Source organism: Musca domestica, unplaced genomic scaffold (genome assembly GCF_030504385.1).
Source record: "Musca domestica strain aabys unplaced genomic scaffold, Musca_domestica.polishedcontigs.V.1.1 3, whole genome shotgun sequence".
Classification (NCBI taxonomy): Eukaryota; Metazoa; Arthropoda; class Insecta; order Diptera; family Muscidae; genus Musca; species Musca domestica.
The window spans coordinates 32,034,752-32,048,714 of NW_026712299.1; the positions used below are offsets into that span (position 1 = coordinate 32,034,752).

General features: G+C 36.6%; 1 protein-coding gene across 1 annotated transcript in view; it reads left to right on the forward strand.

Moving 5' to 3' along the window:
- Positions 1-13,963, forward strand: part of LOC101893029 (nucleomorphin) — a 102,578-nt gene that overhangs the window by 25,296 nt on the left and 63,319 nt on the right. Inside the window, exons 4-5 of the mRNA XM_059124707.1 lie at positions 4,190-4,316; positions 4,833-4,929. Of these exons, the coding sequence (XP_058980690.1) occupies positions 4,190-4,316; positions 4,833-4,929 (224 nt within the window). The remainder of the gene's footprint in view (positions 1-4,189; positions 4,317-4,832; positions 4,930-13,963) is intronic.

Genomic DNA, 13,963 nt, shown 5'->3' on the forward strand with positions numbered 1-13,963 from the left:
GAGAAAACCCTAAAAGGATGACAGTGTAACGAAAAAAACCTAAACTTGCAAAATAAATACAAATTCTAACAAGAGAAAGAGAAAATAAGGCAGGGAACAAAAGTCGAGCGGACCCCTAGACCACTTGGCGTGTTAGGCCCGACGACCCATAACAAATATACTTTTTAATACATAGAAGCAAAATATTAATGCTATAGAGTACATAGGATGAGTCTCGAAAGGTTTATATAAAACATCGGATCTAACATTCATATCAGCTATAACTATGTCCACCAATTTCGAAAGCGTACTATTTTTCAAAAGAAGATCGATATGAAAAGTGCGCCCTACCACACAAGTTAACATTTATTCAAAAAAGTTATCTCGCTCCCAAAAGGTGAAGTGAGTATCCGATTTTCTTCAGTCTTACTATATATTGCTCCATCTGGAACGTCCCCCAGAAAAATTCGAAATGTTTAAAAAAAAAAAAAAAAAAAACACACATTTAGTGAGTTCTCGCATTATTTTCTCAAGGAGTGAAGTGTTCCACTTCATCCTAAACTGAAAAATATTTATACCCTACACCACATAGTGGTAAGGTGATTATGTCTTTGTGCATCTGTTTGTAACAGAGAGAAGGAATGGAGTTACTTTTGAGAATCTTCAGAGGATCACTTTCTGAATTGATTTATGTATGTCAGTCCGTCCATGTATTTTTGTAAACAAAATTATTATCCGATTGAGATGAAATTTTCCAAACAATATTTGTTTGGCCCAAGGACGAACCCTATTGAAATTGGTGATAATCGGCTCAGATTTAGATATAACTCCACGTATATCTTCAATCGATTTCGGGTTAATTGTGCATCAAATGGCCAATATAAGTCCAAATGTCCTATAATTTTGGTACGTCCCACCGAATTCAGTGTTGATATATGGTATGATCTACTTCAAATAATTTTTTTTGTTACGGGAGCTCTTCTAAATACAGGGTTGCCCATATTCGACGGACCCATTTGGCAACGCCATAACTTTTGACAGAGATGTCACATCGCTTAATGATATACCGCGTTTGAAGCGTCAGTCCAAGCAGATTTTTACCATTAACAATACACGCCTCGCGAGCCCTCTGAAATAGTTGAAATTTACAAGAAGTCAATTGTGAAAACTCAATGTGCTTTTAAAACATTAAAAAATGTGAGAAGTGCTCCTTCTAAGAACACCATTAAGAGTTTATACGAAAAATTTTCGACTGGTAAGGCTCTTTCTAATCCGAAGAGGCCATATAAAAGTCGACCAAGGTGATCGGCAGAGAATATCGCTGTCGTACGAGCCAGTGTTGAGAGGTCCCCAAGAACATCTCAAAAACGCCGTTCTCAGCAGTTGGGCATGGCTCGGTCCACTTTACAACAGATTATAGATTTGCATTTGTTCCCGTACAAAATTCAATTGACGCAAAGAATGTTGCCTGCGGACAAGCCTCGTCGATTGGCATGGGTCCATGGGTTCGTCGAATATGGGCAACCCTGTATGCATAGTGGTGTAGGGTATTAAATAGTCGGTCCACCAGATTTTTCACTTTTCCTTTCTGGTTTTATGTTCAAAATTCAAAGATATTCAATCATCTTTTACCTATTTTATGAGAGCAATTGTTAATTAAAATATTAAGCTTTTGTTGGGAGGTACGATAAGGAATGAGCCAATAAATTCTAAATTCACATCAGATCTATATTTGGTAAAAGAATTTAGATATACCAAGCTTGAAAAGAATCGCAGACTTTGTTCGCAAATTTAAATATTTCAAATTGTGATACTTTACCAGAAGAGGTAGGCAGATATCTACCATCTTCACACCAGCTCTAGTGTGAGATGTATAAAGCTTGAAGATAATCGGAAGCCTCTTTCGAAATTTATAAGCGTTTTGGTTATTCGAAATGTTGAAAGTACCAGAAGGACTGGTTCGACACATCCCATATTTACAGCTGATCTATGATGTTAGCAGATATATGTATAGAGACGTGCGAGACATATATATATTGATCCTATTTGACGTTTATTGTGCACCTAGTAGTTAATATCAGCCCAGATAGAATGGATTTTGTCACATATGACCTAATTCAGCAAAGAAGCAAAGGTATAACAATAGGTGAAAATCGATTTAGATATAGCTATAGCTCCCATCTACAGGGTGAGATGAAACCTCTGCAACCAACTTCAAGCTGCTGTCATTTCTAAGCCACTCGTCCGACAGCTGTTAAAATTATTCCAGTGACAGCTCATTATATTGTTTACAAGCATACAAAAGCATTTTGGTGGGAATCTTCCAGAAAAAAGTTATTCGCGATGGAATTCAAGCGTGATTTCTTTATAGTTGGCTGGCAAAACGCAAGTGGCTATCGTTAGAGCACTCCAGCATTTAAATTTGAATAAATCTTTTGTGTCTCGTACCATCGCTTGTTACCGTGATACTGGTAGCGTAGCCCGACGTCACGGAATCGGACGGAAGAAAACAGCAACATCAGCAGAATTGGTTCGAAAAGTAAAGAAGCGACTTGATCGAAACCCTCGTCGCAGTGGCCGAAAAATGGATCGTGAGTAGAACAGAACATATCGCAATATTCCATTGGGCAAATATTGAAAAATGAGCTCGGGGTTAAGTCATTGAAATTCCAAAAAGAGCAAGAACTTGCACCGCAACAGAAAGAAATTAGACTCAAAAGGGCTAAAGAGTTGCTTCGCTCCGGCCATGGTGATGGTGTGGGCCGCCATAACAGCCGATGGTCGCTCTCCGCTCGTATTAATCGACCGTGGCAGCAGAATAGACGCCGAATATTGTCGCGAAAATATTCTGGAGGGTGTATTAAAGCTTTGTGCACGCAAGCATCTTTACCGCAGACCTTGGACATTCCAACAGGACTCAGTACCATCGCACTCAGCACGCGTCACCCTAGAATGGTTACAAAATGAGGTTTCTCGCTTCATTTTCGGTGCACAATGACCACCAAAATCTACGGATCCAATCCGTTTGACTATTGTGTCTGGGGTATTTTGGAAAGCAAGGTTGGCACTAAAAAATACCAATTCTCGATCACCTCAATCATGTGCTTCGCCGGGATTGGGCCAAAATACCACAGAGCAACATTCGGGCAGCGTATGAAGGTTTTATTGGCCGTTTGAAGGACATAATTCATGCCAAAGGTGACCAGTTCGAACAAATCTAAACTTATTCTAAAATTTGATGCTATTTCCGACATTTTTTGCTTTCATTCAATTAAATTAAAAAAATAATGTAAAAATTATGGCGTTTGCCTTTGTTGCAGTTTTTTATCTCACCCTGTATATTCCATTCGATTTGGTGTTTAAGTCCCCCACAATCGTAATATGCACTCCACAAAAATGATATTTAGTGCCATCTATCGGATACAGCTCAGAAATACCTCTGCCAAATTTTATCGAGATCATTTCAGATTTGGATCAGAGAGAGATTACCAAATTTAGCCTTGAATCATTGCCAATATTTCAACACGTGACTACTAAAATTTGTTGTGGTGATGGGTATCATAAAATCGGCGCCGCCTGCCTATTTTCTTTCCTTAATGGTTTTAAGTCTACTTTCATAATTTTGGATTTCCCCTGTAATTATTTTTTGTTAGCGTGCCCGTTGCATTTATTGACCAAATTCTTGGAAATATATTTTTAACCAGCATTTGGGTATGTAAACATTTTTACCCACCGGACATTTTCATACCTTCCACATGCTATTCAATGCTATAGGAATTGAAGTTTGGCATGTGATATAGGTATTCAATCGTCTCCCAATAATACTTTGCATCTACTTTTAACTTTGCCCCGTTCCACTGTTCCGTACACACAAAAAACCCCATGTAAAATTCATTATTCAACACATGTCAATATTAAAAGCGCTGCATGTGACATTTTCTTTAATTGAAGGAAATCCACTTTCAACCTTTCCATGGCAATGGGAGGGACATACATGCTCCCATGTTATTCTATTTTTTTATTATTTTATTTTTTCTATGGCAATGGGAGGGACATTCATGCTCCCTTGTTATTTTATTTTTTATTATTTTTTATTTTCATCTCATTTAATTGCTAGGGTTTTAATCCGTATCTAGCATTTCTTTTTTTTCTATTTATTTGCCTCTTCTCATACATCTATTATCGTTTTTTGTCTTTTGTTTACTTTTAGGTGCTCCATTCGAAGAACGTCTACGTGTTGCCCTACAACTATTAGATCAAGTGCCTTTAATTGATGGGCATAACGACCTACCCTGGAATATACGAAAGTTCCTGCACAATAAACTGAATGACTTTAAGTAAGTGTTCCTGCTGTTGTGCTGCTGTTGCTGCCAGTGGCTGCTGCAGTTGTTTGTTTTCCTTGCTATGTGTTTTTATTTTATTTTTCTTTCATCTTTTATTTTTAAGGATGCCTAAAAAATCCAAGCAACACATCTTTCTGGCACTTTCTACTTAACTTGACTCTCTTTCTATCATTGATTGATTGTTGTAGCAGTAGTGGTGCTGGAAGTTGTTGTTGTTGTTGTTGTCTTGAGTTACTTTTCCCTCAACTTCTTTGGTTGTTCTTTAATTTTCTTTCGTTTTTTGTGTTGTGCAGTTTTCTTAACTCTCAGTGGTTTGCTGTTCATTTTACAAATTGTTTTGTTTTCTTATGGCTAGGTTAGGCTGCTGCTGCAGCTGCCGGTGCTCTTTTACCAGATAGCCTGGCCAGGCCTGGCAGCTAGCAAAAGTTTTTAATAAGCAACTTTAGTGTATGCGGTGTTTTGTCTTAATCTCAACTTTTTCTTGTTTTCTCCCTTCCCTTCTTTTTATAGCTTTAATGAAGATCTCAGAGAAGTTGCGCCCTGGAAACGCAGCCACTGGAGCCACACCGATTTGATACGACTGAAAAAGGGCAAAGTATCGGCCCAGGTAAGTTTCTACTGCTATTACTGCTGCTCAATATTATTGCGTTCTTTTTCTGCTTTGCTTTTGTTTTCGATTGAATCTGCATTGGTTCGGTCGAGTAATAAATTACCTCATCAATAATGACTATAAATTAAGGACAGATTTTTGCCAACTACTTGAAGTAATTACTTAGGCAAAGTTTTGTGCGAGCACGAATAAGAAGAACAAAAAGATAAAGTGTTGCCCTCATTACCGAGCACATAATACGTTTAAGAGATTAAAGGGATAATATGGAAAAATGGGAATAGGTTAAAATTATATTTAAATTATGGGACTTTAGTAAAAATAAGATTTAAAAATGTAATGTCATATTTTAAATATGAAACATTGACAACTTTAGAAAATGAGGAAACGGAAATGGATATACCGCGTGGCTAAATAACAAAAAGTATTATAAGTGTATTATGTCTTTGTGCATTGAGTATCATATAGTCGTCCCGCCCGACATTAGGCCTTTTCTTACTATTTCTAATTGATGAAGATGCAGGTGTGAAAAGTCTCAAACAGAGAGTACTGAAATTGGGACAATGTTAATGAGAAGATGTTTTCAAAACGCTTAGAAACCATCAAGTGGGTTGTGGTACGCTCACATGGGGCTCCATCGAATCATTAGTGTCGTGCTTTAAAGCTTCAGATGCACTTTTTTAATTTTTGCCCTAAATTTCGAAGCATTCAATTATTTATTGAATAGTTGAAAACTTATAAAAATCATTTAACATTGGCCAGGCCGAAATACTAGCATTCCAAATTTTGAAGAATTTAATAAAGAAGAATTCCCAAAAAATTCCGTCGAAAAATACCGCTTAAAGAAATACCGTTATACAGGGGCTATACGAGGATGTGGACCTGCATATGCAAATTTTCATAGACTGTAGTAGCCATTTCGAACTTTAAAAACGAAATTTGAAACAGTTCCGATAAAAAATGTCCGAAATGTACCGAAAATCCTATCATAATTCGTTTTGAATTTTAAATACTTTTTTAGGTCTAAAATTATTATTTCGATGAGTAACAAACGAAATGACGAACTTAATATACCCTTCGTACTATGTATGGTGGAGGGTGGCTAAAATTATAAAAATAGCTATAGGATGGGGGCTTTTGAAAAGAAATTGTTCTAAAATAGGAATAGAACTCTTTAGGAAATCTAAATACCGAATTTTAAGAAATTCCGTTAGAAAATGGGGCACAAAGTCATCAAACTACCGAATATCTGCTGCAGGAGAAATGGCCTATTAGAAGCTAAGATCGAGTTCGGAGATGGGCAATACCGATCTACTCCAGCTGGTAAATGGTCGAAATATTAAAAAAACTGCACAGAAACAGAATGGATTTTCCTCTAACTTTGCAAATCCTAATATTTGCATCAGTGCTACGTCAGGTGCGAAAATGGACAATATTGGTCAACTCCATCAAGTAACTCCCCCACAAAGAATTAACACTTTGAATAATTAAAAATCTATTATAATGTGATGAAAGAGCCAGATTATTTTCAAATTAACCACATCACAATATTTTTATTAACCCAATGTCTGGTGCGAAAAAAAAAAAAACTTTAAGAAATGTACAATTCAAAATTGTAAGTGCAATTGAAAAAACCGCATGCGATAAAAATAAGACAAAAAATTGAAAAAACAAAACAAAAAATATTCACTTTTTTTATTGGCATATTATTACGCGATTTTATAAGATTTTGTTGTTTTCTGACAAGAGACCATTCCGAATTGATGGAAATTGTGAAAATCAGTCTAGCGGTTCTATACTTATAAGCAGAATAACTAAGATCAATTTATTTTACATATATATATTGTATCTATCTTGCTATATATCCTATATATTGGCTTGGCAATCAGCATCACTGTAATGGTCAGAAGTGACATTTTAATGCATTTTTGATTAGCCGAGATTAAAAAAATATTCGCAGTTGAGTGGAAATTTTCGTATATTTTTATACCCTACACCACAAGGTGGTCAGGGTATTATATCATTGTGCATTTGTTTGTAACAGGCAAAAGGAAACGGGATAGACCCATAGTTCCTTTTGATGATCTGCTTAGAATCACTTTCTGAGTTGATTTATGCATGTCAGTCCGTCCGTCCTTCCGTCCGTCCGTCCGTCTGTCCATGTATTCTTGTGAACAAAATGCAGGTCGGATTTATTATTCGATTGAGATGAAATTTTCCAAACAACATTTGTTTGGCGCAAGGACGAACCCTATTGAAATTGGAGATAATCGGTAAAAATTTAGATATAGCTCCCATATATATCTTCGTCCGATTTGCCTTTTATTGTGCACCAAACGTGTAATATCAGCCCGAATAGTATGGAGTTTTGCACATACAACTAAATTAGGTCTGAAAATAAGTATGCCAAATTTGATCTAAATCGGTTCAGATATAGCTATAGCTCCCATATATATTGTTCATCCGATTTGTTATTTTTGTCCTCCGTAGCCGTAATATGCACTCTGTAACAACAATATTTGTGAAAATATATCTAATGCAGCTCAGAAATACCTTTGCTAAATTTAATCGAGATCGGTTCAGATTTCGATATAGTTCCCATATATAACTTCTTCCGATTTACCTTTTATTGTGCACTAAACGAATTGAGTCTAGAAGGTAGTATGCCAAATTTGCTGAAGATCGGTTCAGATATAGCTATAGCGCCCATTTATATTGTTCATCCAATTTGTTGTATATGTTACCCACAGCCGTAGTATGCACTCCGTAACAACGATATTCCGGGAAATATATCAAATACAGCTCAGAAATATCTTTGCCAAATTTTATCGAGATCGGTTCAGATTTGGATTTAGCTCCCATATATATCTTTATCTGATTTCAATTTAATTTTGCACCAAATGGGCAATACAAGTCCGAATTTAAAAGATACAAATTCTTCGGCATATTTAGTTCTTTGAATTTTAAATTATAATTATAATCATAGGGTGTATGATTGAATTCTCTCATAAAAACTTTTAATTGTTATGTGGAGCTCAGCTAAATAAGCAAAGTGGTGTAGGATATCATAAAATCGGCCCGCCCGACTTTAGGACATTCTTTACTGGTTTGTACATAAAAGTTATCGTTTATTTTATCCAAATTGGTAAGCTTCTACTCAGCCCTTAACTCCATGCAAAATTCCGCGCTGATTGGTCTATAATTGTGGCCTATGGAGCAAAAAAAATCAGGATTTTTTTTTTTTTTTTTTTTGTTGCGATCATCTCCAAAAACAATAGGCTTCTATTCTGACCCTAACTCCACCTCCATTTTTAATTCCGTGAGGATCGGGCCATAATTGCTACCTGTAGCGTGATTAAAAATTAACATGGTCAGACGGACGGACGGACATACATGGCTAGATCGACTCAGCTCGGCGAGATAGGAAGATCCATATATAGGTTCCTATGTGGGAGACCAATATTTCGAGGTGTTACATACTATTTGGGCCAATCAAATTTATAATAGCCCCAACACATAGTGTTGTATGGTATAAAATTATGGGAATAATTGTTTTGAGGCTTACAAGTAATGTTATGGGTATATTGTTGTCATTATATTTTGAACTACTGGTAATACATAGATTATATAAATATGTCGTATATAGTAACTGTTACAATGTCATATACGCCTACCAAATTCTTAGAATCTAGCCGTATGAATAGTAAATGACTGGAAATACATTTCTCCTTCCATTTAGACTTTCGTTATACCAAGAACAATAATATTGTCATGATTTAAACAAAGATCACAAAATTCCATAGCCAAGTTTTATGACCCTTTCTTTTTGCCTTTTTGCCCCTCCCACACATTCCCATAACTCATCTAAAAAAAACAGTGTTCAACAATCGTTCCCATGTTATTGATTTTTCTACAGCAATTTTTATGTGCTCCTTAGCAATTTAGATAAAGGGCCGGAAAGAAATTTATTGATGATGTGGAAAAAAGATTAATAATAATTTAGCAAAGATAATGAGAGTAGACACATACACGTTTTATTGCATTCGAGATTGGAATCCAATTTTTTTCCGTTCGTTTTGTTTTGTTCAACCCTTTTGTGTGTGTGTGCAAAAAGGATACAACCAATATATATATATGTGTGTGTGTGATGGCATCGCATGGTAGTAGACATTCAATTTAAGTACCATAACTGCTAACTAAGCCAATATCCATTAAAATATACCCAACCGTACCCAAACCACAAAATTCCAATTAAACATAAATTCCAATTTGAAACAATACACAACAGCAATGGGAACTTTCTAATCTCGGCAACATTTTAACTGGTCACATGAGCAGTCACAAAATCCGGATGCATGTACGGCTGCTTTCTCTGTCTGCCGGCTGTGTTGTGGTGTATGTGTGTGTGTGTGCGTTTGTATCACTACTTATGAGTATCATCTCTGTGTCGGAAAATACAATTGACTCTCGGCGTTATCTGATGTCGCAACGTATGGCCTGTCAGAGGGTTACAACAAAAGCCACCAAGTCCTTAACAATGGACACACAAATAAATTCAACCGACACTTTACAAGTGCTCTCTAATCAGGGTTACCACTTACCCAGGCCCAGGCCACAGAACTGAACAATGCGCCCCCTGCTTTAAAGAACAACCGGAATGGCCGGAACTCTATGCACCGAGAATTGAAAGGCATAGACAGAGAAACAAAACTGTTTTTCACAGATATGAATCTCAAATTAAACGGCTACCTCATTTGTATGTATGAGTATGTTGCAACTTTCCTTTTGTTGTGTGGGGACATGTGAGCGTGTGCGTATGTATGTACTGGCGGAAGAACAAGAAGAGTCCTTCAAAAAATATTAACAAAGTACTGTTCATTACTTTTAATTACACATATTCCCACATACATGGAAGCCAAAACGCAAAAACGACTTGCACCCACACACACACACGCACATAAATGTGCTGGCGCACGGCCATCATCACTTGCATTCACTTCGAGTTTTGCTATCACGCACTCACAGTCGAACACAACACAAAATCCCTCTCAAAAAAAGAGTTCAACAAAAACTTACAAAACATTTCTAAACTACGTGAAGGAAGTCCAAAGGATTTAACGACACAGTAGTTGTTGCTGAAACCTTTTACATAGTCATGCTTCGAGCGTCATCATACATTGACATCACCAGGTTTGGTTATGGCTATTGCCACTGCCACTGTTTCCGTTCCAGTTTCATTTGCCACAGTTGTCCTGATGTGCAACAGTTTCCTTTTGCCAGCTTCGTTATGAGACAGAGGAAAATTCTTATTTGTTTCCTGGAAACGTTGTTATTGTTGTTGGATCATTCATTGTTGGTGTCGTTGTTGTTGTTGTTGCTGCGAAGGTAACAAAACAACAATTAAAAGTGTCAAATGCTACACAGATTCAAATGCAAAGATATTGCAGTGGAATGTATGAATTTCGTTTGAATGTTAAACGAAGCGGAAAATTTGTCGGTCATGTGAAAGTCATCTTCAATTTTAGATTTTTTATACCCTACACCACAAGGTGGTCAGGGTATTATGTCTTTGTGCATTTGTTTGTAACAGGCAAAAGGAAACGAGATAGAACCATTGTTCCTTTTGATGATCTGCATAGAATCACATTCTGAGTCGATTTATGCATGTCCGTCCGTCCGTCCGTCTGTCCGTCCGTCCGTCTGTTCGTCCATCTGTCCGTCCGTCCGTCTGTCCATGTATTTTTGTAAACAAAGTACATGTCGCATTTATTGCCCGATCCAGGTGAAATTTTGCAAAGATCTTTGGTTTGGCCCAAGGACGAACCCTATTGAAATTGGATATAATCGGTCAAAATTTAGGTATAGCTCCCTATATGCACCAAACGTGTAATATCAGCCCGAATCTTATGGAATTTTGCATATACACCCAAATTAGGCCTGAAAGTAAGTATGCCAAATTTGATCGAAATCGGTTCAGATATAGCTATAGCTCCCATATATATTGTTCATCCGATTTGTTATTTTTGTCCACCGCCGCCGTAATATGCACTATGCAACAACAATATTTGGGGAAATATATCAAATACAGCTCAGAAATACCTTTGCTAAATTTTATCGAGATCGGTTCAGATTTACCTTTTATTGTGCACCAAACGTCTAATATTGGTCCAAATGGGATGGAATTTGGCACTTTCGACCGAATTGAGTCTAGAAGCTAGTATGTCAAATTTCAAGATCGGTTCAGATATAGCTATAGCTTCCATATATATTATTCATTCGATTTGTTATATTTGTTACCCACAACCGTAATATGCACTCCGTAACAAAGATATTCAGGGAAATATATCAAATACAGCTCAGAAATATTTTGCCAAATTTTATTGAGATCGGTTCAGATTTGGATATAGCTCCCATATATATCTTTATCCGATTTCAAATTAATTGTGCACTAAATGGGCAATACAATTCCGAATTTAAAAGATACAAATGCTTCGGCGTATTTAGTCCTTTGAATTTAAATTATAATTATAATCATGATTGAATTCTCCCATAAAAACTTTTAATTGTTATGCGAAGCTGTACTAAATTAGCAAAGTGGTGTAGGGTATCATAAAGTCGGGTATCATAAAGTCCGCCCGACTTTAAGACTTTCTTTACTGGTTTTATTTTTACACTCTCCACCATAGTGTGCAGGGTATCTTAAGTTTGTCATTCCGTTTTTAACAACTCGAAATATATATTTTAGACCCCACAAAGTATGTATATTATTGATCAGCATAAAATCGATGTCGATTTAGCGACGTCCGTCCGTCTATCCGCCAATCCTGTGGAAATAACTCTAGCTTCCGAACGAACTGATGTAGATTGATAAATTTTTACTCAAATGTATATTAAGTCTGCAGAACTTTTGGTATTGAAAATGGGCCATGTAGGTCCACGTTTTTGTATAGCCCCATATGGAGTACCACACGATATTCGGTATTTTTTATGATTTTAGCGACATTATTCACCTGGAAATATTTTAAATTTTGTATTTGAAGATCGAAATGGATACTACAACCTATGACAGAAAATTGTGTGCAGGTCAACATCTTCGTACATATAACGGTACCTCCCGATATTCGGTACTTTGATGATTTTAGCGACAATATTCATCGGAATTGTTTCAAGTTTGGTATAAGGAGTTCGTAATGGATACTACAGCCTAAGACAGAAAATTGTCACTGCAAGTCCACGTCTTCGTATAGCCCCCATATAACGGTACCTCCCGATATTCGGTATTTTGGTGATTTAAGCGACATTATCGACCGGAATTGTTTCAAATTTGGTATTTGAAGTTCGTAATGGATACCACAGCCTAAGACAGAAAATTGTATGTGCAGGTCCACGTCTTCGTATAGCCCCCATATAACGCTACCTACCGATATTCAGTATTTTGATGATTTTAGCGACATTATTCACCGGAAATGTTTCAAATTTGGTATTTGAAGTTCGTAATGGATACTACGGCTTAGAAAATTGTCCGTGCAGGTCCACGTCTTCGTGTAGCTCCATATAACGGTACCTCCCGATATTCGGTATTTTGATGATTTTTGCGGCATTATTCACCGGAATTCTTTCTAATTTGTTATTTGAAGTTCGTAGTGGATACTACAGCCTATGAAAGAAAATTGTCTGTGCCGGTCCACGTTTTGGTATAGCCCCCAATATTAGCTACATTGTTCACCGAATTTTTTTTAAGATTCGCATTTAAATAAGGCAATGGCTTAAGACAAAAGTTGCCAATGCATGTCCAAGTCGTCGTATAGACCATAATATAACGGCTACATTCGGTAATTTTAAGATTGTAAAAGAACTTTTAACGGATTTTAATTTTTTTAAATTGCCTCATTCATTCCAAATGGTGGAGGGTATTCAAAGTTCGGCCCGGTCGAGCTTATAGCTTTTTTACTTTGTTTTTATACCCTACACCACAAAGTGGTCAGGGTATTATGTCTTGGTGCATTTGTTTGTAAGAGGCAAAAGGAAACGAGATAGACCCATAGTTCCTTTTGATGATCTGCATAGAATCACATTCTGAGTCGATTTATGCATGTCCGTCCGTCTGTCTATCCGTCTGTCTGTCCATGTATTTTTGTAAACAAAGTAGAGTTCGCATTTATTGCCTTATCCAGATGAAATTTTGCACAAATCATTTGTTTGGACCAAGGACGAACCCTATTGAAATTGGAGATAATCGGTCAAAATTTAGATATAGCTCCCATATATATCTTCGTCCGATTTGCTTTTTATTGTGCACCAAACGTGTATAAAATCATATTTAATAAAATATTGTAATACCTCTCCTAGGAGGAACCCTATAGAATGAGAGGAATATATCTAACATACAGCCGAGCTTTGCGAAAATAGTTTTATTTCTGCCAGAAATACATAGTCCAACTTCTTTTGGCTACTTATTCCTAAATACCATTTTTTTAATATATTCCCATATAGCTTCCAAAATAATGGCAAAATCTTCTGCGGAAAAAACGTCAGATCAAAAAATCTTTTATTTAAAAATATTTGTATTTTCACATATTCCTCGAATCGGAAAACAACATATCTAATTTTGTTTAACAATCACGACAAACCATTCACACCCATTACTTTACATCCACCCAACCAGCAATTTCTTCAACGCCCATAAGCTGCTGCTACTCTCTGTGCCATCCACTGCCAAAATGCTTAACAATTTAGCTGTGGAAGAAGGTTGGCAAATGTTGTCTGGCGCATTGACATTTACATTGGCATTTCACATCTGGCAATGTGTAAAATTTGCATTTTTGCCAAACCCCTATACTCCCCGTCAAACGCGATGCAACTCCAACCTGCCAGCATAGATGTCTCCTACCGTCTGATCTAACCTCCGCCCATCGAGCATTGTGTGTAAAAAGGAACGAGCAAAAAAGATTAACATAACTTTGAATTTACTTGGCGAATGTAGTATTATACAGGTATGTACATACATACATATGTATGTATGTAAAGATTCATG